The 23,465-nt window shown below is 39.7% G+C and overlaps 2 protein-coding genes across 2 annotated transcripts; both read left to right on the forward strand.

The window, feature by feature from the left end:
* Window positions 1–1,354: 1,354 nt before the first annotated feature.
* LOC311292302 (polymeric immunoglobulin receptor-like) lies at window positions 1,355–2,939 on the forward strand. The gene is made up of 5 exons (XM_084411942.1): window positions 1,355–1,493; window positions 1,678–1,992; window positions 2,093–2,401; window positions 2,481–2,517; window positions 2,716–2,939. Exons 1-5 carry the CDS (start codon window positions 1,433–1,435, stop codon window positions 2,741–2,743), a joined length of 750 nt encoding a protein of 249 aa, XP_084268068.1. The 5' UTR covers window positions 1,355–1,432; the 3' UTR covers window positions 2,744–2,939.
* A 6,901-nt stretch (window positions 2,940–9,840) lies between these two features.
* On the forward strand, window positions 9,841–22,109 carry LOC311291411 (polymeric immunoglobulin receptor-like). The gene is made up of 8 exons (XM_084410443.1): window positions 9,841–10,122; window positions 11,901–12,249; window positions 12,814–12,954; window positions 13,151–13,377; window positions 15,414–15,492; window positions 20,598–20,692; window positions 20,903–20,952; window positions 21,235–22,109. The coding sequence occupies exons 1-8, from the start codon at window positions 10,014–10,016 to the stop codon at window positions 21,316–21,318; spliced, it is 1,134 nt and encodes a 377-aa protein (XP_084266569.1). The 5' UTR covers window positions 9,841–10,013; the 3' UTR covers window positions 21,319–22,109.
* The last annotated feature ends 1,356 nt before the right edge of the window (window positions 22,110–23,465 follow it).

Raw genomic sequence — 23,465 nt, forward strand, 5'->3', positions numbered from 1 at the left:
TTTATATTCAGTTTACTTATAATAATTGTGTTTGTTGACTTTAAATTTTTTTTCTATTAAGGTCCACGTAATTGTCTCAACTTAACTCTACAAAATCCTAACGCGTTGTCTAAACACAAACCATTTATGTTAAGTAAAAAATTTGTACATCCAGATGGTGACAGTATAGTGCGACGCCAACTGCGATTTTTGCCCTAACTTAAATTAATTGTGTTCAATCTGCTTAAATATAGGCTATATCAAATTTAAGTTTAGGCCACTTAATCCATTTGTGTTGGATTACATGAATGATTTGTGTTGCATTAACTGAAACTGGACGGTGCTTGTTAGTTCCCAGCATGCTTTGCAAATGGTTGAATTAAGAGAGAATGAATGTTAAAATTAAGTGTTATTTTATGTTTTTTTGAGAAAATGAGAAAAGGAGAAGACTTGATAGTGTGTAATTGTGTTTAATGGTCAATTACATTGGAATTATTAGAACCATTTAAATTACAGTGTGTTTCCATTGTGGAGAAGTGTGGAGCATTTTGTTTGGCTGTGGACTGATTATGTAACTTACAACTGCTTTGGTTGAAAGAACATGTAAATCTTAGCATTTAAGATGATAACGTGCTACTGCTAGCAAATAGCTGGCTGTAATCTATCAATTTAATTATGCGTCACAAAAATAAATGAAATATTAATGGGTACACCTGAAACACCTGAATCATGTCAGGAAGCCTTTAAAAATTCTCTTTGAGACTACTTAAATTGGGTCGCTTAAAATGACTTAATTCCTTGATGTTGAAGTTACATGCAACAAATTAGTTTAACGTAACCCAGTTATGTGGAACCTGTTGACATACATTTTTTTATTAAAGCATATAATTTTTTTGAGTGTGTGACATATAGACATGCATGCCAAAAAAAAAAAAAAAAAGATTTTAGCTTAATTGGTAACACTTTACAGTTACGTTCAGTTCATTACAATTAGTTTTGCATTACTGTAAGAGTGATTTTTTTTACATATATTGTTTGTTTTTTACCTATTAAGGTTTATTTTATAAATATACATTTGTTTGTAGTTAATTCATTTTTGTTCGTAATAAATTAATGTTTGTGTATTAGTGTATGCAGAAATGAATATCAATCTAAACGTTAAAACAGTGTTATTCATTCTCAGAAACGTGAAGTATTAACTATCACAAATTGAAACTTTGATACTTTTGATAACTGATACTGAACACCCATCAAACAATGGAAGATATATTGATTGCACTGTATTTTATGAATATGTACAGTCTGTTCACCCTTCTCCACGTGGTCCAAGACATGTAAGGGCATTTCCTCCTCCGTCTATGATAATACGAGGGCAGAAAGCAGAAGCTGAGCAGTTGTACTACTGAACTGCAGTGGAAACCTCATACAGGACACATAAGCAGGAGCAATCGCGATGACCGCGTACGAGAAGGCAAAAATATTCTACATTTCAATCGGGTTTTGGCTCACTTTAGGTGAATATTAAACTGTTGTTCTGTTTTTGTTTCTAATATATCCTGCTTATGATTTTGTAATGACACATTGTTTGCTCAGCTGTTCATGTTGCTTTTAATGTGTTTTTTATGTGAAGATAGAACAAATGAAGAAGTTCTTTACTGTTAATCCTGGACATAATAACAGCGTGTGTTGTTTGTTTAGGTGTTGAATGCTTCAGCGGTAGGTCAAATCACACCATAACTGTTAAGACTGGAGGATCTGTCACCATCCCATGTCATTATGATGAGAAAAACCCACCGCAGAAGAAATACTGGTTCTCAGATATTGATAAATCTAAAATAGACACAAACACAACAGAGGAGAATCTGTCAGTAATCGATCATCCTGATCAGAGTCTCTTTACTGTGACTATGAGAAACCTGCAGAGCTCAAAACATGATGGGGGTTATTATTGTGCTGTGGAGACTGATGGAAAACCGCCTGTCACATATGAGCTTCATCTCAAGGTTCAGTCTGGTATGAGATTTTGTAATTATTTTAATCACATTCTAATGTCATATTCTCTGACTTCACACATACTGTATGTATTTAATAATCTCAAATGATGTGTGTTCAGCTCCTGATGTGTCTGTGAAGAGCAGCAGTGTATCTGGACATGAAGGTGATAATGTCAGTGTCCAGTGTTTCTACAGTTCTGGATATCAGAATGAACTCAAACAGTGGTGCAGATATAAAGATCAGAGCTGTTACACTGGGAAGAGGACTGACACATCCCAGAATTCATCAGTCCAGATCAGTGATGATGGGAGAAGCTCCTTCACTGTGTTGATGACTGGACTGAGACTCAGTGATTCTGGATGGTACTTCTGCTCTGCTGGAGAGGCACTGAACCCTGTTCATCTCACTGTAACCAAAGCAGAACCAGGTAAAACATATGTAATACTGTATTTAAAAACTGAAAAGGTAAAACTCAATCAATAATTGTTATTTTGTCATTTTGACAGTAAGTGTGACCACAGACACCGGCACTGAGAAGGACCAGTAAGTCTTAACAAATTCTCATTATTGTGATTAATTCTTTAGCAACATCAAAACTTTGTGTCTTTAATGCTATAAAACGGTTATTCAAGTCTTTCTTCCAACAAAATAATTTCTTTAATGTGTCTAAATTATACATAATCTAGAGAGAAATTTTCAGTTGGAATATCTGATAGTGTGCTATTGTCTTTTATCTTTCAGATGGCGTTTCTGTCTTTCACAGAACTAGTTTTCTCCACATTGACCAGAAAGATCAAATTATGTAAAAACTGCTGATTCTGCTTTTGCTTGACACTCAGTCAGCAGATTAAAGATCTGTGTGAAGAACCTACATTTGCTAAATGGCTTCTTTTTTTTTTTTTACCATTTTTCTTCAAATGTATTTTTTCTTTTACCAAAAGCGACTTACTAACGAGGAACATACCAAAAAAAAAAAAAAAAAAAAATATTTGTTCTATTTCTCTCTCTCAATTTAGACATCATCTTTTGTATCAATATGATATCAGACACATCACAGACAGTAATTTAATTTTAGTGGTTGCCAGTGACAGTATTTGCATCTGTCATCATGTTAACTAACCAACAACACAGATAAAAGAGATTTGGGTTTTAATTCAGAAACATCAAAGTTAAATTTAAAAATATTGCATATGAAAATATATGTTTTTTATATCTCAAAAAATTTCAGCACAACACCAGAACAGACTGTTCCTGCTGTAAAGGTTCACGTGAAACTGACGTGATTGAAACCAGACTTCATTTACCCCAATGGAAAGCATGTTTAAAAAATGTAAATCGCTCCCTAGACCCTGTATAGTGCACTATATGTCATTCACCATATAAAACATAGTAAACGTGTGAACAAGTGGCCGATTTCAGCCGCAGCTTCAATGTCTTTTAAGATGTAGGGGGCGGGACTCTTCAGATTCTAGAGAGCTGGTAAGTCCCGCCCCCGTCGCTAACCCCGCTGGACATTTGAAAAATCGTCAATGCAAGTGAATGGGAGAAAATAATTATTTTCTGGTCCCGTTTGAATTGTGCCATGAATGTGAACATATGTTGTCTGTGAATTTTTTATATAATCTTTCGTGTGAAGAATGCTACAATTTAGCGGATAGAAGTTTGATACGGTTAGACTTTGTGTGAGAGCACTTTGTGGACTACAACTCTTCGCTGCTTTCGACGCGTTTGAAACGTCACCACCATTCGCACACGGACACTAGCTCACGGATCCCGCTAAACATGACTGTATCTTTGGTGCACTTCACCGCCTTCATTCAGGGAGAGGACAAAATCGTTGAGGTTGGCGAAAACCACGGGTAAGTCAACTTTATGGGGTGACGTCACATAGGCGACATGTAGTCTTTCTCGTTATGTCTTTTCCACAACTGCTAGCCGACGAATCATACCATATACTGTCAAACTTGTAACATGAAAGATTATATAAAAAATTCACCGACAACATATGTTCACATTCATGGCACAATTCAAACGGGACCAGAAAATAATTATTTTCTCCCATTCACTTGCATTGACGATTTTTTCAACCCATGCTGCGTTCCAGTCCAAAATTGTCATGCCCTTCACTCGCAAACTTCCCTCCGTCTCGTTCACTCGGATGTACGTCATTGCGAGTGCCCACTACTGGCGGAAACTGCAATGGGCTGAATTGGAACGTCCTAAGCCCTTGATCACTTGGAATCAGCTGTGGAGTTGATTTATTATTTACATTTCCCTTTCAAGGGAACTCGAGCTGCGTCGAGACGCGGTGGGAACGCCCTGCGTGATTGCGTCGTGAAGCACGTGTATAATCAGTCCAATGGAAAGACGAGACGTCATAGGCGGGTGACGTCATCGACCAGGAAGCTATAAAGCACCCCTGAAAACAGACCGCGACAGCTTCTGTGCCTTCAGCAAGCGATCTGTGTATTCTGTCCTTGTCATATTTATTGTTGTCTGTCAAGTTGCAATATATATATATATATTATGGCAAAAGAGAGCAAGCAAGCATTGTGTTGTTCCCTGCCCGCGTTATATCACGGGTGGGGACACACACTCCAGAGTAAAAGCTTTGTGTTGCTTGTTTGGGAGTGGAGCATGCCAACAGTCAGTTCTCGAGGGGGCTGACTGTGAGCATTGCGAGAAGCTGTCCGTGAGGACGCTCCGCTCCCCGCCGGCCGTTCTTCGAGGAGGACGGTTCGGTGTGCGCGCCCCGAGGCGCGGGTCCCGCTGCTGCCGAGGCCCGGCGTCGACGCGCATCTTGGGGATCGCAAATGGTTCTTACAAACACCTGTTAGATCCAGTGTTTTATCTCGGGGAGAAGCACGCTCTGCGGTTTCTCCTCCCCGGGATGAGGCATTCATCCTGCGATTTCCAGTTCCGAGGAATTGGTATCGTTAGTGTGTTTTAAAAAAAAAAAAATAATAAAAGAAAATAAGGCAGATGTTTTTGAGTTTTCATAATAAATAAATAAATAAGTGAGCTCATAACTCTGTTGAATAAAGAGGAGCTTATAAAGGAGGTTTTATCCTGTGCTGTTGCTAAGTTAAATATTTCTGGCCAGCCAAACATATATGAGAGTGAAAATATAAGGAAAACTCTATATCTCAGCCTCCTCGTCGGGGAGTGCCGTTTTTTCCCTATCTCCACACTGAGGTGTCGAGATCGTGGAATAAACCGGTTTCTATTTGTGTTTATCCCTAAACTTCTACTATAGTAATGTTATGGGTATAAAGTATCATGGTATGACAGTGCCTCGGGTTAAAGAGACGCTTGCGAGCTATCTCTCTCCCGGGTCGTCATCATAACCCCGATGTTACCCACCAGCCATCATAAATATTAGATAAATATTATTAGGTAGCACTGGTAGGTAAAGTATATAAGGACATGGATGAATGCGAGGATGTAACAGCACTGACGCTATTCGAGAATTGCGTCGTGCAACAGATAAACTATACCGGGAAGGGACGGTTTCGAGAAATCGTTTCTTCTTGGCGTCCTCTGGGTGGCGACTCTCTGAGGAGGGTCGCAGCGCTGCCAGTTCGGTTGTTCCCTGCCGGTTCTCCGTTCAGGGCACCGAGGTGTCAGCGTCCCCATACGATCCTCCGAGGAGGGGCGTAGAGCGGTCAGTTCGGTTGTTCCCTGCCGGTTCGCCGCTTCAGGGCACCAAAGTGACTGTTCAACCAAATCCAGAGGCCAGTCTCGAGAGACTGGTTCCCCTATTAGAATTTCTGGCAGCGTGGAAACTACTGCCACATATTTCTCAGTGGGTCCTGCACACTATAGAAAAGGGCTTCAGAATTCAGTTTGGTTCTCGTCCGCCCAGATTTCTAGAGGTCCTCCCCACAGTGGTGGACCCCGAGCAGGCTCTGGTTATGGAGCAGGAAGTACTGACACTTCTGCAAAAGGAGCTATAGAAGGGGTTCCTCCTCCCATCAGACAGTCAGGGTTTTACAGCCATTACTTCATTGTTCCGAAAGATGATGAGGGGTTGCGTCCTTTTCTAGACCTGCGTCAATTAAACAACAGGCTTCAGAATCTCAAGTTCAAAGTATGCTTACGCTATACATGATTGTGTCACAGTCTCAGTCCGAGGACTTGTTTGTCACAATAGACTTGAAGGACGTGTACTTCCATGTATCTATCCATCCTCATCACAGGAGGTTCCTGAGGTTTGCTTTCGGGGGCGAAGCATACCAGTATCAGGTTCTTCCCTTCGGCCTAGGTTTATCACCCCGCACCTTTACAAAATGCGTGGATGCAGCTCTGGCTCCTCTGAGACTCCAGGGCATTCACGTATTGAATTATCTCGACGATTGGTTGATTTTAGCTCAGTCCGAGCAGATGGCAGTTCGGCATCGAGATGTCGTTCTGTCTCACTTAAAGAGGTTGGGGTTGTGGCTCAACGCCAAGAAGAGTGTGCTCCTCCCAGCTCAGAGGACCACTTTTCCGGGTGTTTTATCTCACAGCCATAAAGGGGGTAAAACTAGGCCAGTCACTCACTGTGAAACAGTTTCAGAGACTGTTGGGGCTCATGGCAGCTGCGTCCAACGTATCTCTTTTGGCCTTCTGTACATGAGACCTCTGCAGTGGTGGCTCAGGACCAAGGGGTTTTCTCTGAGGGGAAATCCGTTTCGCATGATCAAGGTCACGCGGCGATGCCTTCGTGCCTTGGTCATGTGGAAGAAACCTTGGTTCCTCGCCCAGGGCCCAGTGCTGGGGGCTTCTTATTGATGCGTATGCTTTCGACGGATGCTTCCCTCACGGGATGGGGGGCGGTCATGAGTGGCCGCTCGGCGAAAGGTCTTTGGGACCATCAACGTTCTTGGCACATAAATCGGCTAGAAATGATGGCAGTATTTCGAGCTCTCAAATACTTCCTGCCAGACCTGAGAGGTCACCATGTGCTTGTCCTTCTGGACAACGCACTGATGGTCTCGTATATCAGAGCAGATATCCTGTTGAGGCAGGGGCTGAGGCCCGGGGAATGGAGACTTCACCCCGAGGTGGTGGAGCTCCTTTGGGAGAACTTCGGTCAAGACTCAAGTCTACTTTTCGCATCGTTTTATACAACGCATTGCTCTATGTGGTTCTCCCTGACGCGTCCAGCTCTGCTTGAACTGGATGCAACGTATTAGGTGTGGTTGAGGCTTCACCTGTACGCATTTCCCGATATCTTTGCTCCCGGGAGTTACACTCATCTGGAGTTATGGATACTGTGGGCTCGGTCTCTGAGGGGGCCCAGCTCATAGATTCAGGTCTCTCGACTGAGGTCGTGGAGACCATACTCCAGTCTAGAGCTCCCTCCACGAGAAGACTGAATATGCATTGAAATGGAAACTGTTCTCTGCCTGGTGCGGAGAACGCCTTCTGAATCTTGCTATCTGCCCTATGGTACAGTACTTGATTTCTGCAATGAATGTTTCTTTGTTGGGTTATCTCTGAGGAGAGATCCTTATTTCATCTTTTCCGTGGTACATGAGGCTGAGGCCTGCACGTACTTGGATTTGCACCTGGTATGGTGGTAGTCTTTCCTCACCCCTTGCCGGGTTGTATTCCTAGGTCCCTATTAAATTTGTGGGTCTTTTGTGCTGCAGGCCTTCTGTCCTCCACCTTAATACCCCAGATCAGGAAAAACTTAATCTGTTATGCCCTGTCCGGGCTTTGGATGCTTATGTCCACAGAGCTCCCTGTGGCGTATATATAAGAGCAATTATTTGTCTACTTCGGGTTACCTAAGTTGGGTTGCCCTGCATCTAAACAGATAATGAGCAAGTGAGTAGTTGAGGCTATCTCACTTGCTTATGAACCATTCTACCAGGAGTATGGCGGCCTCTAAGGCTTTATTATCAGGAGTTTCACTCTATGACATCTGTAATGCGGCAGGCTGGTCCTCACCGCATACATTTGTTAGATTTATAACTTGGACCTAGGCTCCACTCCAGGGTCTAGGGTGCTTGTTTCCTAGTGTGCACATGGTCTTCATACAGAACAGGCATTTGTCATATGGCGTCGTGGGTATAGGGTTCCCACCGCGTCTCGACGCAGCTCGAGTTCCCTTGAAAGGGAACGTCTCAGGTTACGTATGTAACCCTGGTTCCCTGAGAGGGAACGAGACGCTGCGTCGCCTTGCCATACTCCCTGCATGCCTGTGATCGACTTGCTTCGGCTTTTCAGAAGCTGTCGCGGTCTGTTTTCAGGGGTGCTTTATAGCTTCCTGGTCGATGACGTCACCCGCCTATGACGTCTCGTCTTTCCATTGGACTGATTATACACGTGCTTCACGACGCAATCACGCAGGGCGTTCCCACCGCGTCTCGACGCAGCGTCTCGTTCCCTCTCAGGGAACCAGGGTTACATACGTAACCTGAGACGTTTTTTTTTCCTTTAAGAATTTGTTTAATGCAGCATCCAAATGTTTATGTGTGTTTGGGTTGTTTTGAACAAAAAATATATATAATTAATATATCATAGAGTTGTCTGTTGTGGTGGTGATTAGATGAGATATGTGGTGACGTCACAATCGTACTGCATTGTGGGACATATAGGTGCCTGAAGTGTACATTTGAAGCAGACTCGCTCCCTCGGTCAAAATCGAGGGAACGAGGGTCTGTCCATATAAACTTCCCTCGTCCACTTCACGAAGTGGAACGCACTTCAAAATGGCGGCAGGGATTCCCCCAAGGGGAAGTGCTTAGGGAAGTTCGCAAGTGCGTGTCTAAAAGTGGACTGGAATGCAGCACTAGAGGTCCAGCGGGGTTTTACGGAATGGGCGGGACTTACCAGCTCTATAGAGTATTTGATTGGACAGAAAATCTGAGGAGAAGCTAAAGTGCAGAATGACATCATCAAAATTGTTGCTCATATTGTTGGTAGACAGAGACTATATACATTTTAAATGCATATTTCTTCCAAATGTGAATTTAGGCATGGTTTTGAACACACAAGCTTATAAATAACAAATTTATTCTAACAGCCAAAAAAATTTTTTTAAATGCCCACTTTCCTCAGCTAATAATGAATATTTTACGCCATGTATCATGTCATCTGCCTATACAAGCCTTGTTGGATGTGTTCCCACTCATGGACGGTTATTCTAAACTAACAGTGCAGACAATGTGTGAAATATGTGTGAACGTTTCCAATAACAGAAGCACTGAGGATACCCTTGCTTCTCCTTTTACCCAATCTGAGGCTGTGTCGTCATGCATTTGATCAGCATACACGATGAAAAGCATTTTTCCATTAATAACTTCTGTACAGAAAAGTGCTCCATTGAAAAACTTTCACATCTTGCTTTCAAGTCATTTTAAATTCTGTAAGGAAACAGCTTTGACTGTTTTGACTTTTAATTTTAAATGTTAATTAATTATTTGAAGCTTCTCTCAACCAGGCGACACATTTGTAACTTGCCTTGCAACACTTACAGGGAGGCTGTTTGACACAAGCAACGAGAGAACGAATGCGGGAACTGAGAAAGACTGTAGAAATCTATGATGACTTTAGATTTTATGCACGTCTCCTTGAGTGAGAATCGGTTTCTATAGTATTAATCTAAAAACTTAAACTTGCATGGAAATGATGAAGATAAAGAAAGAAGAAACATTGCAACTTTTCAACAGACCGACAGTCAGTTTGAAGAAGTTCATTGTATTTTTCCTTTGGCTCATAACAGGCAAGTGTTCTCTATTTGCTTACAATAAATTTTACACATATAGGTTTACATATCCTGCTGTATGACATGCATTTTGCTAATTCTTTTATACATTTACTGATACATACAAGTCAAACTAAAGTTGCTATTTTCTTTGCGCAGGTCCTGAATGCACAACAACATTATTCCATGTTATTATGACAGGAAATACACAGAACACAAGAAATACTGGTGCTTTCATGCAAGATCGTCATACAATTACTGCTCTATTCTGGCATATGCTAATGAAACCAAAGGAAAAGTGTCTGTAATCGATCATCCAGATCAGAGTTTCTTTACTGTGACTATGAGAAACCTGCAGCATGAAGACACTGGATCTTACTGGTGTGTTGAGGAGATTGGAGGACAATTTCAAGTGGATGAAACAGAGCAGCTTCATCTCACAGTTCAATCAGGTATGAGATGAGTTTCACTTTCAGATGAATATTTATGAACCTGATTCCTAATAAATCACAATCTCAATGACTTGTGTCTGTGTGTTCAGCTCCTGATGTGTCTGTGAAGAGCAGCAGTGTATCTGGACATGAAGGAGATAATGTCAGTGTCCAGTGTTTAATTGTTAAGATTAAACTAACAATAAACAACATCTACAGTTTTGATTAATCAATCTCTGCATTTACTAATACGAGTTGTAGGCCTATCTGTTAACATTATTTAAAGGTACATTTTTTTTGTTCAAAATTAACAAAATGTGAATGAGTCAATGCATCATCGTTCCTTCTTCCAAAACGTGTTTTTGTCTTGCCCCTGATTCGCCCATGTGTGTCTCGTCACCTTTATTTATACAGCGCTTTATACAATACAGATTAGCCATCTACTGGGATAAACAGGAAAATAATGATTCTATAATGCGAACCGAATTCAATTCTGTTTTAAAGCAGCTCTAAAAGGACAATAGTAAACAGTGATTATTTAGTTGAAATCACTTTAGTGTTGATTCAGTTTGGTTCAATAACTGTACAGTTAATCAATTGTGAAATGAGTTCAGTTCACCCATAAAGCAACCAGCTCAGTTCAGCTCTTATCCAATAGTGTATTCAAGTCAATAATATTGCAGAATAGTAAGTCATAAATAAATAAATAGAGAAGTTGCTCCGGCTACTTTGACCCGTGTCAGAGGTTAGTTTTCACGAGTGAGAAAGGTTGACATGGAGCAGCTAAATCTCAAACCTCCAGGGAATCGCCCATTTAAAGAGGAGAGTCTGCTGGCAAAAAGAGAACGCGACAGAGCTCGTAATAAAACAAGAATCAACATTGGCTTGGAGATGATTTTTTGGAGATGGTGAAAAAAAAGTGGGTACTCAAAGTGCTTTACATATGGAAGGGGGAGTCTCCTCAACCACCACTAATGTGCAGCATCGCCCTGGATGATGCGACGGCAGCCATATTGCGTCAGAACGCCTACCACACACCAGCTTACTGGTGGAGAGGAGACAGTGATGAAGACAATCAGTATATGGGGATGATTAGGAGGCCATGATGGACAGAGGCCAAGGGGCAAATTTGGCCAGGACGCCGGGGTTACACCCCTACTCTTTTTCGAAGGACATCCTGGGATTTTTTTTAATGACCACAAAGAGTAAGGGACCTCGATTTAACGTCTCATCTGAAGGACTGTGCTCTTTGACAGTATAGTGTCCCCATCACTATACTGGGGTGTTAGGACCCACACAGACCACAGGGTGAGCACCCCCTGCTGGCCTCACTTACACCTCAACCTGGTTTTCTCAGGAGGTCTCCCATCCATGTACTGACCAGTCTCAGCCCTGCTTAGCTTCAGTGGGCAACCAGTCTTGGGCTACAGGGTGATATGGCTGCTGAATATTGGCAGTTGATTATTATTCAACTGGTAAGGCATTTTGTTGAACTGATAAATTGCATCAAGTAGCTCTCCAACAGAGTTCCTGTAAAGCATTATCTATTGTGAAGGGTCACATTCATCCGCACAGTCACGCAGAGCCGAAGCACAACCAAATCAATGTTCTTCTGCAAAATGCATGCAGTTTTTTATAACCTTTAATGCACTGTGAATGCGAACTAACATTAACAAAGGTTAACAAATTATGTTAAAATTGTTACCTCATGTTAGTTATTGCATCAACTAATGTTAACAACTGAGAACTTATTGTAAAGTTGGTATCATTATCTGTCATCTGGTTCGATCTGTTTTTAGGTTCCTACTGCACCGTGACGACTGTAGGAGATCTGTCTGTGCTGGAGGGTCAATCCGTCACTGTCCCGTGTCACTATAACCCGCAGTATATCAGCCATGTGAAGTACTGGTGCTACGGCCGGATGAAGGACTTCTGCTCCAGCCTGGCGCGCACCGATGACCCCACATCAGCCCCTAACGTCAAGGGAAGGGTGACGATCGCGGATGACCCCACTCAGCATGTGTTCACCGTGAGCATGCAGAACCTGACGGAGGGGGATTCGGGGTGGTACTGGTGTGGGGTGGAGCTCGGAGGGATGTGGGTTGCTGACAGCACTGCCTCCCTTTATCTCAGCGTCATTCAAGATGAGTTAAGAAAATCATTTGAATGAAAATACAACTAAACCTTCACAAACTAAAATATAGGCCATGCTAAATCCGTCACACTACTATATCTTGTATCATCAAAAAAGTCATTTTTATTATCAAAGCTAATTAGCATTTATTTTTTATTGTTAATGTTATAGTGATAGATAAAACCTTTGCCTATAGCCTATATAGCCTATATTATTATTATCATGCCAATTACATTTCCTTCTATATTTGTATTATGTACTATAATGCAGAAAATCTCATTCACATTACTTAATTCATGCTGTTATTGTAAATTGTAATAATATTTCACAATATTACTGTTTTTACTGTATTTGTTTAAATACATTTTCTAGTTTTTGAAAAAGGCGTCTTTTAAAAACATAAAAAAATCTTACAGACACCAAACATTTGACCAGTAGTATATAATTGTGTGTGTGTATTCCCCTTTTGAAATGTGACCTTTTCTGCTGACTGTATTGATTTAAAATGATTGTTTCTCATATTGATATACATATTGATATTTTGTGCATCCCTAAATGAAATCTATAAACCACTGAAGCGTTTGTGAAGGTGTCATAGGTGTAGTAGTCAGCGTAACTCATGGTGGTTTTGTTGCAGGTGTGTCAGTGGTGAACAGTATGGTGAGTGCAGATGAAGGCAGAAGTGTCACTGTTCAGTGTCGCTACAGTAAGAACCTCAGGTAACCTTCAACCCCCCCAAAAAATAAATAAATGAAAATCGTTTATTTTCATGACAGTAAATTCCACTAAATTCTCATTGCTGTAATGCATCAATAATATAGATTTATATACATATGTAATAAATTTTTTGTCTATGCTAAACTTTTTGCTGATTCATTTTGTTTTTAAATCCTTATATTACTGTTTTCACTGCAGGTCCAGTGAGAAGCGGTGGTGTCGCAGTGGGAACTGGAACTCCTGCATGGTGACGGATTCTGAAGGAACATTCAGCAGTAGAAACGTGTTCATCCACGATGACAAGAACAGCATGTTCACTGTGACACTAACGCAGCTGGAGATGAGAGACTCGGGCTGGTACTGGTGTGGAGCCGGTCAGCAGCATGGGGCTGTTCATGTGTCAGTCACACCACAAGCCACAACACGTATGTTTCACAGAGCCTATCGCCAACATCACAAACTACATTACAGTTTTTTTTTTGTAGAAACGTGCATGCAAAACTCGCTGTCACGATGTCAGATGTCAAGTGCTGTATGGTTGCTGCCGCATTGCATCACTATGGAAGTTTGTTAGAAAATAACTTCAATGTGACTTTTTATTTCGCAATTATGACTTAGGATTTCTTAAAATTACGAGTTTAGATATAAATTCAGAATTGCAGGACATAAACTCGGAATTGTGAGATATAACATCAGAATTGCGAGAAATAAACTTGCAGTTGAGAGAAATAAAGTAAATAAATGAGAGATATAAACTTGCAATTGCCAAGGAAAAAGTCAGAAATTTGAGTTTTTCAATTCTAATGAACTTATCTCACAATTCTGACTTGAGTTTATAACTCTCAGTTCTGACTTTTCTTGTAGGTTAATTGTGAGTTTATGTCTCGCATTTCTGACTTAATAGCAATTTCAAGTTTATATTTCACAATTCGGACATTATTTCTTAAAATTACGAGTTTAGATATAAACTCAGAATTGTGAAAAGTAAAGCCTGAATTGTGAGATATTAACTCGTAATTGCGAGAAGTGTAGCAAATTAATATAAATAAGTAATCATAACTTATTATTAATTATAAATATTTGGATCAGTTAATCGAATAACTTGTAGCTGATTTAATATTACAATCAAATAATCTGTTCATCCAATGAACACTTAGTATTGATCGTGTCTTAACTCTCAGAAAGGATATTTTTTATGGCCACAGAAAATTAACTCTTTCCTTAGCATGTAGCTGTGATAGCATCGTTAAATTGATGTTGCTTTACATGCAAGGGACCAGAGTCCACTAGTTGTGTGAATGTACACACCGTTTTATTTAACTAAATCACTAACACATAACTATCTAAACAAACACATACACACAATCCTGCATGCTTGGGCAAAATGGAAAGTGAAAGTGAATGAAACTGGAAACAGAAACAGGGAATGAAGCAAGGAAATGAGTCATTTAACCATCTAAACAGAACCATCAGTTTCTGACTTCAAAGCTCCTTGTCAAGAGAGGTCCACCTCTTATAATAAACCTCAGTTTAGTTAATTGTACGATACTTGCATTGCCTTAGATGTTGAAAAAGCGTCTGGATGCAGTCTCAGGATAAAGTCTTGATTCTTCTGTGAGTCGATGGTTAGTCAAGGCCTGAGGGGCTGGCCGAGGCCCACATAACGGCAACCAGAAGATGCAGAAAAGGAAGTGGGATCTGTGCGCTTTAACCTCTGAGGATGGTCTCTCATAGGGGTCATGAGCCTGTGGTAACTTAAGCTTTTGGGGGGAAAGTTTACGATTATTTCTCTTCAAGCATGGTAATTTGTATGTAACTAGATTGGGTGTTGATGCAGAAACTATTAAAGACAACTATTCTTGTAATACTAATATGTTGCATAGGTATCAACATATAATATACATGATCATTTAGATCATCAAAATACAAATTCGTAGATAACATGGTATAGGTCAGGTTACATTAACTGGTGGTTCTATCATAAAGCATGCATACAGTATACAATACAAAAGACACTATACAGGACAGTAATGATCACACACAATGTTCTGAAGATATGCACGTTCCTTCATAGCGGGTGTTCTATGAATGAATGTGGAAGAGTCCTTTTTTATGGTCATTATATGTGTTTCAAAAGGGGTATAGAGTAAGAGTTGAGTCTTTCACTTTCTTTTTGGAAAATGGCTTTCATGCCTGGGTGTTAGTTGCTCTCCGGGGGTTGTCCACAGATACCTTGGTGTCTCGTTTTGTTGTTGGTTGAGGGGTTTTAAAGATTGTTAAATATAACAAATAATAATGTCTGATAGGTCCAGCAGATACAGATGAAAAGTCAGAATTGTCTGACTAAAAAGTCAGAATTACCTTTTTTTTTGTCACGTGTGGAAACAGGCTTCCATACATCACTGATCTGAAGTTAAACTCTGCTCAATTTTGTCACATTTGATTTCTGTCCTTGTGCCAGGGGCCACAGTGTCTCCTGTCCAGTATCTGAAGACAACAGTCTGGACTCCATCTGTAATGGGCACAAATGACCCTCACAGGTGACCTCTGTATATTTCCTCATGGCAGATTTCACATGAAGGGATAAAACGCTTTCAGCAATGAGCAATACTGAGATCTGTCACATACACTCTTAAAAATACACTCTTCTCTATTGGCATTGATGGTTCCATGAAGAACTGTTAAAAATCCATGGAAATGCTCCAATCCACGGAAATGCTCAATGCTTCTTTACAGTGGAAGAATGTTCTTTCAATTTTTATTTTTAAGAGTATATGAATGAATATTCTTTTACCAGTAGTTGATATTTGGGTAACACTTTATTTTGACGGTTCCTTTTGAACATTCTTTTGACTATAAGTAACTTTGCAACTACATGTCAACTAACTCTCATTAGAGTATTAGTAGACTGTCTGCAAACTCTTTATTGTTCCTCCAACAGACATTCTACTGACTACAAAAAAAAGCACTAAATGGTTTAGCTCAGTACTTGAGCGAACTATAAACGCATTTTAGTCCTTCACGTCTATTGCGATCTCTGTTGATAATACCTAGAACATCAAAATCGACTGCTGGCGGTGGATCCTTTTCCTATTTATCACCAAAACTTTGGAACAGTCTTCCTAAAATTGTCCTGGAAGCAGACACACTCTGTCAGTTCAAAGCTAGACTAAAAACACATCTCTTTAACCTGGCATACACATAACACATTATAAACTTCTATAATTCAATGTTAGACTCTATAAATTAGGTCAGCCGGAACCGGGAACACTTCCCATAAATCCAGATGTACTCGTTACATCATAAGAAGAATGGCGTCTACGCTAATATTAGTCTCTCTGTTTATCCCGATGTTTACCGCAGTCCGCCGGATCCAGGCCGTATCCAGATCTGATGAAGGACCTGCGCCTGGACACGACGACAACGCAGTCCTGAAGTGTCAACTAGACTCTCCCCTGTGAAGGCCTCCTTCTCTTCTCCTTCCCTTTAACTCTGCAAAGATAAAACGCTGTCAAAATAATTCCGGTTCACATGGCTAAATAATTCTGCATTATGCATTTTTAAGGCCAGACAAGTAATTTGTTGAGGTCAATTTGTAAAGAAAGACTACACGCCTGCACACATATATATTCAAACGCGCATACCTATAGACTAAACACGTAATACGCATGTGCACACGTTCTCACAGGTTCGCGTTTTTGAAGTTTGCAATGCATAGAGAGAAATGTAAGCTTAGCGTTAAGTTCTGCCAGGAAGACTCAATCAGCGCGTTATGAATTAACTCACTTCTAACCAATCATGTGTTAACACTCTCAGTATAAAAGAATGGTACTTACATCCGTCTGAGTTCGCAGATACTGACGGCGCCAATTACCTCCATCCTCCCCAACCACCTCCAAGATGGTCCTTTCCCTCCATCCTCCCCACCACCACCAGGATGGTCCCTTCCTTTACCTCCAGGGGGTCGGCTGCGCCCCTGCCTTCATCTTCAGGCGGGATTTGCAGATTCCGTTACCCTCGCATTGCTTGCTAAGGACGGGGCCTACGCCAAAGACTATGCTTGCTGAGCTATTAATAAATTTACTCTTGTTATATCATTTTATCTCCCGAGTCTTTCTGGTAGAACTTTTTTTTTCTCAATTTTTCAAGGCTTCCACCTTGGAATCTATTTCAAGGTTTGCGTTCTTGAGCCGCCAGGCACTGTTGATGTGCGAATGAGCAGCCGGAGTGCGTTAAGGGTTTTCTGTTAGAGCGGTGTCTTGTTAGCGGCCCCTAAGTTAATAACTAATGATCTTTGCAACGGAACAGAAGTGAATCAATCAAAACTAACTTTAGCTGGACAATAACTTTATTCTAGAGCTGCTGTAAAGCCAAAACAATCTCTGTTACTTGTTTCCTATTATCACTGTAAAGCTGCTTTGAAACAATCTATATTGTTAAAAGTGCTATATAAATGAAGGTGACTTAAATGAAATGAAATTTTCACATTTAGCTCTCTTAATGAACAGAAACTGCTCTTTGTAAATAATTGGAATCTTTTCTGGGAGCGACCTAGGCTCTTCCGTGCTGATGGCCTTCACCCCAGCAGAATCGGAGCGGCTCTTCTGTCGGACAACATCTCCAAGACGCTACACACCATATGACTAGTAAGTCAAAGTCCAAATCACACTCTTTGCTGTCCAAACTTAATTGATATAAGTACCAATGTAGAACATTATATTGAAACTGTGTCTATTCCTCGTTTAGTGAGATCAAATAATAAATCTACTGCAGGATCTAAGAAAAATCTAATTGTGATTAAACCAGAAAATCTCAATATTAGTGAACAAAAACAATTTATAAAGCTAGGTCTTTTAAACATCAGATCGCTTACACCTAAGGCGGTTATTGTAAATGAAATGGTCACAGATAATAGTTTCGATGTACTTTGCCTTACTGAAACCTGGCTTAAACCAAATGATTATTTCGGTCTTAATGAGTCTACTCCTCCTGGATACTGTTACAAGCATGAGCCCCGTCTGATTGGTCGTGGCGGTGGTGTTGCTATATAATCTATAAAGATATTCTTACTGTTACTCAGAAAACAGGTCACAGGTTTAATTCGTTTGAAGTACTTGTGCTAAATGTTACTCTCTTAGATGTAAGAAAGAAATCCATATTATCTCTAGCCTTGGCTACCGTATATAGACCGCCTGGGCCTTACGCTGATTTCCTAAAAGAGTTTGCAGACTTTCTCTCAGATCTTTTGGTCAATGTCGATAAAGCATTAATTGTTGGAGATTTTAACATACACGTAGATAATTCAAATGATGCTTTAGGGGCTGCGTTTACAGATTTATTAAACTCCTTTGGGGTCAAGCAAAACGTAACTGGTCCCACTCATCGTCTTAATCATACGCTAGATTTAATTATATCACATGGAGCCGATCCAACCGATATAGATATTATACCGCAAAGTGATGAAGTCACTGACCATTACATGGTCACTTGCATACTACGTACTGCTGAAATTTGTCATGTTGCGCCGCGTTATCGACCAGGCAGAACAATCCTTCCAACAACTACAGATCATTTCTCAAATAGCTTACCTGATCTGTCTCAGCTGCTCAGTGAACCCAAACAAACAGATGAACTAGAGGAAATGACTAGCACTATGAGCACCATTTTCTCTAGTACATTAGACATCGTTGCACCAATTAGATTAAAAAAGGTTAGAGAGAAAACTAAAGCACCGTGGTACAACAGTGTTACGCATGTTCTAAAGAGAGAAACTCGTAACTTAGAGCGTAAATGGAAACAAACTAATCTAGAGGTCTTTAGAATCGCATGGAAAGACAGTATGTCACGTTATAAAAAGGCCCTAAAAGCAGCCAGGGCTGAGCATCTCCGCAAACTAATAGAAAACAACCAAAACAATCCAAGGTTTTTATTTAACACCGTCGCTAGACTAACAAATAAACAGACGTTACCGGAGCAAAATATTCTGTCACAGTGTAGTAGTAATGATTTTATGAATTTCTTCACTGAGAAAATAGAAAGCATCAGAAACACAATTGTAAATGTACAATCTTTAATGGTGTCTTATGATTCAGCCTCAATTATCACCCCGCAAGAACAATTACAGCGCTTTGCAACTATAGGACAGGAAGAGTTAAATAAACTTATCATTGCATCTAAACCAACAACGTGTTTATTAGATCCAATACCAACTAAACTACTGAAACAAGTGTTACCTGTAGTGGAAGAGCCTCTTCTCAATATTATTAACTCGTCTTTATCCTTAGGTCATGTTCCAAGAATATTCAAGTTGGCAGTTATAAAACCTCTTATTAAGAAACCACAATTAGATCATAATAACCTAGCAAATTACAGACCCATTTCAAATCTTCCATTTATGTCTAAAATACTAGAAAAAGTTGTGTCCGCTCAACTGTGCTCTTTCTTGCAAGAAAATGATATCTATGAAAAGTTTCAGTCAGGATTCAGACCGCACCATAGCACAGAAACTGCGCTCGTTAAAATCACAAATGATTTACTTTTAGCTTCTGACCAAGGCTGTATCTCAATACTAGTTTTACTTGATCTTAGTGCTGCGTTCGATACTATAGATCACACAATACTCTTAGACCGACTACAAAACTACACTGGTGTTCAGGGACAGGCATTAAACTGGTTTAGATCGTACTTATCAGACCGTTACCATTTTGTCTGCGTAAATGGGGAAAAATCGAAGATAACGTCAGTAAACTACGGTGTACCGCAAGGATCTGTGTTAGGCCCTCTGCTATTCTCAATATATATGCTGCCACTTGGTAATATTATAAGAAAACATGGAATTAATTTCCACTGTTATGCTGATGACACTCAATTATATATTTCATCACGACCAGATGAAAACGCTAAATTATCTAAATTAACAGAGTGTGTTAAAGATATAAAATACTGGATGACATGTAATTTTCTGCTATTAAATTCAGATAAAACGGAGGTATTACTTATTAGTCCAAAAAACTGCCCACAAAACCTCTTACAATACAACTTTAATTTAGAAGGGTGTCCTGTTACTTTATCCTCTACAGTAAAAGACCTGGGTGTTATATTAGACCGCAACTTGTCTTTTGAAAATCATATTTCATATGTTACAAGAACAGCCTTTTTCCACCTTAGAAACATTGCTAAGCTACGTAACATGCTATCTGTTTCTGATGCAGAAAACTACAGATTCTCCAACACCCGTGCAGAGACGACTCGGCGCCTGTGAAGAGACGACTCGACGCTGGCGATGTTTATGCCCTAAATCAATACATGATTAACTAACTGTATTTCTCTATGTACATTTCTGAAATGCACTTTCTGTAAAGCTGCTTTGAAACAATATGTACTGTGAAAAGCGCTATACAAATAAATTTGAATTGAATTGAATTGAATTGAATTGACTTGACTATAAGTAACTTTGCAACTACTTATTCTAATCCCACCAGTCTACTAATAATCTACTTACACTCTAATGAGAGTTAATAGACATGTAGGTGCAATGTTACCTATAGTTAGTAGAATGTGTTAAAGGGACCATTAAAATAAAGTGAACCCGATGTTTGACCAGCACTAATATTGGTATTCGACTAACACATCATGTCTGTTTCAGCCGTCCTGTTTGGGAGTCTCTTCTCGTGGTGTGTGGAGTAGTACTTCTGGTCATGACTGTCTCTCTGGCACTTTGGCAGTTGCGGAAACATTATAGTAAGTTTGTGTTTTAAGTGGCCTAAAAAGTTATTGGTTACTTATCAAACTCATCTGTAACATTACTCCATTCTGATTTCTAAGCTTAAATGATGTCTCTGGATTTGTAGACTACCTGTTTTCCTTCATTTAACCTCAAACTCAAAAGGTTGTGTTCTAATTTTTCTGTGAAATAATGCTTCACAACTATTTTTTTGGTTCATTTTGCAGAGAAAAAGCAGAAGCATCAAAGGACAAATGAAACGAACGATGATTTCACAGTCAGTGCAGTTTATCTCTGTTATCTAACAGTCACATCACCTTGTCTCTTTGAGGATGATTCATTGGTGCATGTTATTATGGAAACGGAATAAAAAATGTTGCCACTTTTTATCTCACAACTGACTTTTTTTCCCCTCAGAATTGTGAGATATAAACTAGCAATTAAAAAAGGGTAATTGCGATATAAAGCTCTTGTGGTGACCAGTGGATGTTTACTGATGCAAATATTGATGACAAGTTCTTCGGGGTCCGGTATTTGATAGTATTCTGCTTGTTTGCAGATGTGTCCATGGAGAGAAGGAGACTATAAGAACACGTCAGTGATTTTCCTGAATGCTCCAGCTCAGCAGGTCCAAATGCTCTAACAGAGGAGCCTCGTGATGGGAAACAACTCATGGACATTCTGATGATGGAGAATTTAAAGTGAGCTGATGGACACTATGACTCTAGTCAATGAAAGACCTGCAGAATCGAGAAACTGGGGTTATATTTGACATTTCTTCACATTATAATCGGAGAATAATCTTTAATTTCAAGGCATTTTTCATGTTGTATTTCATGTTTATCTGTCTAAGTAAAGGTGGATTCGGAAATATCGTAATTACGAGATTCCAACTTGTAAACTCTGAAAGCTCTGACTTGTACCATGTGACTGCTGTACCACATGACTGCTGCAGATTCATTTTGGCGTTGATAGCGCTGCCATAGAAACGCATAATTCCGAGTCCGAGAAGAGCTTTGAGTAGAACGTCACGGATTGTCATCTAGTAATTACGGTAATTATGGTAAAAACACAGCTTTTGTACAAGACTTGTTATGAGGGAGTAGTGTAGTGTGGAATGGATGTGTTCTTACTAATGTCACTAGTGTCTGGTTGGTGTTCCACTGACTAGAGGACACCCAGGGAACTTCACCTTACTGTCACCACCACATCAGGAACTGCATTTCCCATCATCCTTTGTCTGTACTCATCACTGTTCATTGCACTCAGCTGTTCCCACTCACATTGTTTGTATCTGTCTATTTATACCCTGTCTGTTCAGTCATTGTCATGGAGTCCTTGTTTGATGTCACATCGCACTGCTGTGTTCCATGCCTGTTTGTTTCTTGTTTTTGGACTGCCTTTGTATGGATTTTGACCCTTTGCCTGGCCTAGTTTGTGATTACGGATTACCCCATTAAACTGCTATTGGATCTACCCTTTTGTGTGCGCGTCGTGACAACTAAGAGCTGTTTATTTAACAAAGTGAAGGAAATGTATGAAACATCTGTGAATGATTTTAGAAGAAGGGAAGTACTGAGTGTCTCACTCTTGTTGTCATTTTTTTTAATTTATTTATTTTTATCTGCATTTCCATTATTAAATTCTGTACTGAAAAAGTGCTTTATTCACATTTTATTTCAAGCTGTATAAAATCTTTAATTGAGGTTGTTTGTCACCTGCTGTCTATTTTTTATAGAGTGTTGACCACAAACAACCCATTTATGGTGTGACCCACTGCATAGTTTTAAGATGAGCAACCACAGAGTACGGATACAGGAAGTGAGAGTCTAATACAGCTAATATAGAGCATTAAATCATAGGCAAACCTTGAGTGATAAGCTGTCTCTGTAGTGTAAAAAAAAAGGGAAAAGATGTACGCAAAGATGATGCAGAGAGAAGACACATTGCAACTTTTTTCCAGAAGGAATGTCAGTTTGAAGAAGTTCATTGTGTTTTTCCTTTGGTTTATAACAGGCAAGTGTTGAGTTTCTTCATACGGTTAGTTGGCATGTTCTGCTGTATGACATGCTGTACTCCAGCTAAAACTATTTCAAACAGCATTTTGCAATATTTATTTTATAATTACAGACTTTTGTTAATAGAGAAATTAATTTGTCATGCCACTGGACTATTTAAGATGAACCAAGTGAAGATAAAAAGTGCCTTTGAAATAAATGGTGACTAGTTATACAAATAATGCATTTTACCTTATACATTCATATTGATTTTGATGTGATATTGATTTAAAAGAAAGTCCAAGCGCATATTTTGTGTTGCCTATGTATACATTTTTTTTTTTTTTACTGATACTTAAAAGAAATGATGTATGTGCATGTAAACATGATTATTTTGTCATTAGCATTGACAAATAAGTCAAACTAAAGTTGATCTTTTCTTCGCTCAGGTCCTCAATGCACAACAGGATCAGTAAACAGAAAGTTAACGGTTCAGACTGGAGGATCTGTCATTATTCCATGTTATTATGACAGGAAATACACAGAACACAAGAAATACTGGTGCTTTGATGCAAAATCAGCATATAATTACTGCTCTATTCTGGCATATGCTAATGAAACCAAAGGAAAAGTGTCTGTAATCGATCATCCAGATCAGAGTTTCTTTACTGTGACTATGAGAAACCTGCAGCATGAAGACACTGGATCTTACTGGTGTGTTGAGGAGATTGGAGGAATATTTGAAGTGGATAAAACAGAGCAGCTTCTTCTCACAGTTCAATCAGGTATGAGA

This window comes from Rutilus rutilus, assembly GCF_951802725.1.
Source record: "Rutilus rutilus genome assembly, chromosome: 6".
Taxonomy (NCBI): domain Eukaryota; kingdom Metazoa; phylum Chordata; class Actinopteri; order Cypriniformes; family Leuciscidae; genus Rutilus; species Rutilus rutilus.